Source organism: Austrofundulus limnaeus, unplaced genomic scaffold (genome assembly GCF_001266775.1).
Source record: "Austrofundulus limnaeus strain Quisiro unplaced genomic scaffold, Austrofundulus_limnaeus-1.0 Scaffold1149, whole genome shotgun sequence".
Lineage (NCBI taxonomy): Eukaryota > Metazoa > Chordata > Actinopteri > Cyprinodontiformes > Rivulidae > Austrofundulus > Austrofundulus limnaeus.
The window spans coordinates 65,544-67,509 of record NW_013953551.1 but is presented as its reverse complement, the minus strand read 5'-3'; the positions used below and the strand labels follow the sequence as shown (position 1 = coordinate 67,509).

Genomic DNA, 1,966 nt, shown 5'->3' with positions numbered 1-1,966 from the left:
TAGATAGATAGATAGATAGATAGATAGATAGATAGATAGATAGATAGATAGATAGATAGATAGATAGATAGATAGATAGATATGCTGACAGCTCTCCACAGCTCCTCTGTATTTCCTGTTAACCATCTGTGTGTTCCAGATCATTGAAAAGCACTATGCCCGGTCCCTGGGTGTGTGGTCTGAGAGGTCTGACTCCTCAGTAAATGACACAGAGGACATGAGTTCCTCAGAGACTGGGAAACACCCCTCTGTGGTCATGTACTGGTCCCTGTCAGTGGCCATCTTCTCCATCGGCGGCATGGTGTCCTCCTTCCTGGTGGGGTTTGTAGGAGACTTGAAAGGCAGGTGAGAAAAGGGAGAACAAAGGTAAACTGCAGTCAGTGCAGACTAAACGCCATGGCTCACGACCTGCTGTCAGACACGCACCTCTCCGCTTCTCTGCTCCGCAGGGTGAAGGGGATGCTGATGATCAACGTTCTGGCCGTCGCTGCCGGACTGTTGATGGGTCTCTGCAGGATGTGGAAACCTCACATCATGGTCATCTCAGGCCGTGCAGTCATGGGCTTCTACTGTGGTACATGAACTCATGTGTCCTCGTCGCCTGTGTAGGACTGCAGCTGCAGGGTTGAAAGAATAAAATCATTTCGATTCTGTGTGTCAGGGCTGACATCTGGATTAGTGCCGATGTACATTGGAGAGATAGCACCCAAAGCCTACAGAGGGGCTCTGGGAACTATACACCAGTTGGCTACTGTTATTGGGATCCTAATCAGCCAGGTGAGACACACACACACACACACACACACACACACACACACACACACACACACACACACACACACACACAGACATACAGTAGACATACTTATACAACCTCAGTTCTAGAAAAGTTGGGCTTTAGTTTAAATTGTACCTAAAAAGGATGCAATGATTTGCAAAATGCAGAAACCAACAGTTTATCCACAATAAAACATTGTAAACACTATACATGACTAAGAATTAGAGAAAAATTGCAGGAGTCTGATCTGTTTGACAGTCCTCAACACAAAACCTTCACACAAAGGCATCTGGATGGAAACACAAGTTGTTTCAGATGTGTACTCTGCCAGTGTCATAGGCACTAATGCACCCCCACACCATAAGAGAGGCAGGGTTTTGAACTATGTGCCGATAACTGATTGGATGATCCATCTCCTTTTTAGTTCAGGGGATGTGGCGTTCATGATTTCTAAAACAAATTTAAAGTTTGGTTTTGTTCGACCACAGAACAGTTTTCCTCTTTACCTCAGTTCATTTTAAAAGAGCTTTGGTCCAGAAATGATGGCGTCATTTCTGGATATGGTTTATTGATTTTTATTTTTATTATTTTTTTGCATAATAGAGCTTTAACAATCATTTGTGGATGGCACAGCAAACTGTGTTTCAAAACAATGATCTGTGGAAGTGTCCCTGAACCCATGAGATGATGTCCAGAACAGAATCAGACCTGAGGTCTTGGAGATCCCGAGCATCCAGTGTTGACTTTCAACCTTCTCCTTTGAGTACAGACATTTCTCTAGAGCAGTGGTTCCCAAACTTTTTATCTTCTGACCCTCAAAATATCCATGGCAAAAACTTGTGACCTCAAATATTACTGGTCTGAGTACATAAACTTCATTAATAACCCTAAAAACACAGGCTTTTTGACAATCTAAACAGCTTCTACACAAATAAAATACTTATTTTTACTTATTTTGTGTTTTTGTAACAATTATATCAGCAATTATTTTATTACGCTTTAAATTGATTTCTGGAGATCCCATTCATCCCATTCATGACCCATAATTGGGTCCCAAGCCCAMCTTTGGGAACCAAAGTGCAGTGGTTCCCAAACTTTTCAGCTTTTGACCCACAAAATAACAGTAGCAGAGACCTGTGCCCCCAACTAATTTTGGATGATAAACATTTATATCAGGTCAACAAAACA

The 1,966-nt window shown here is 42.3% G+C and overlaps 1 protein-coding gene across 1 annotated transcript in view; it reads left to right on the top strand.

Annotated features, from left to right (window-relative positions):
• Positions 1-139: 139 nt before the first annotated feature.
• Positions 140-1,966, top strand: part of slc2a2 (solute carrier family 2 member 2) — a gene marked incomplete at its 5' end in the record, with an annotated part of 12,460 nt that continues 10,633 nt past the window's right edge. Inside the window, 3 exon segments of the mRNA XM_014030960.1 lie at positions 140-345; positions 450-574; positions 662-777. Coding sequence (XP_013886414.1) covers positions 140-345; positions 450-574; positions 662-777 — 447 coding nt within the window.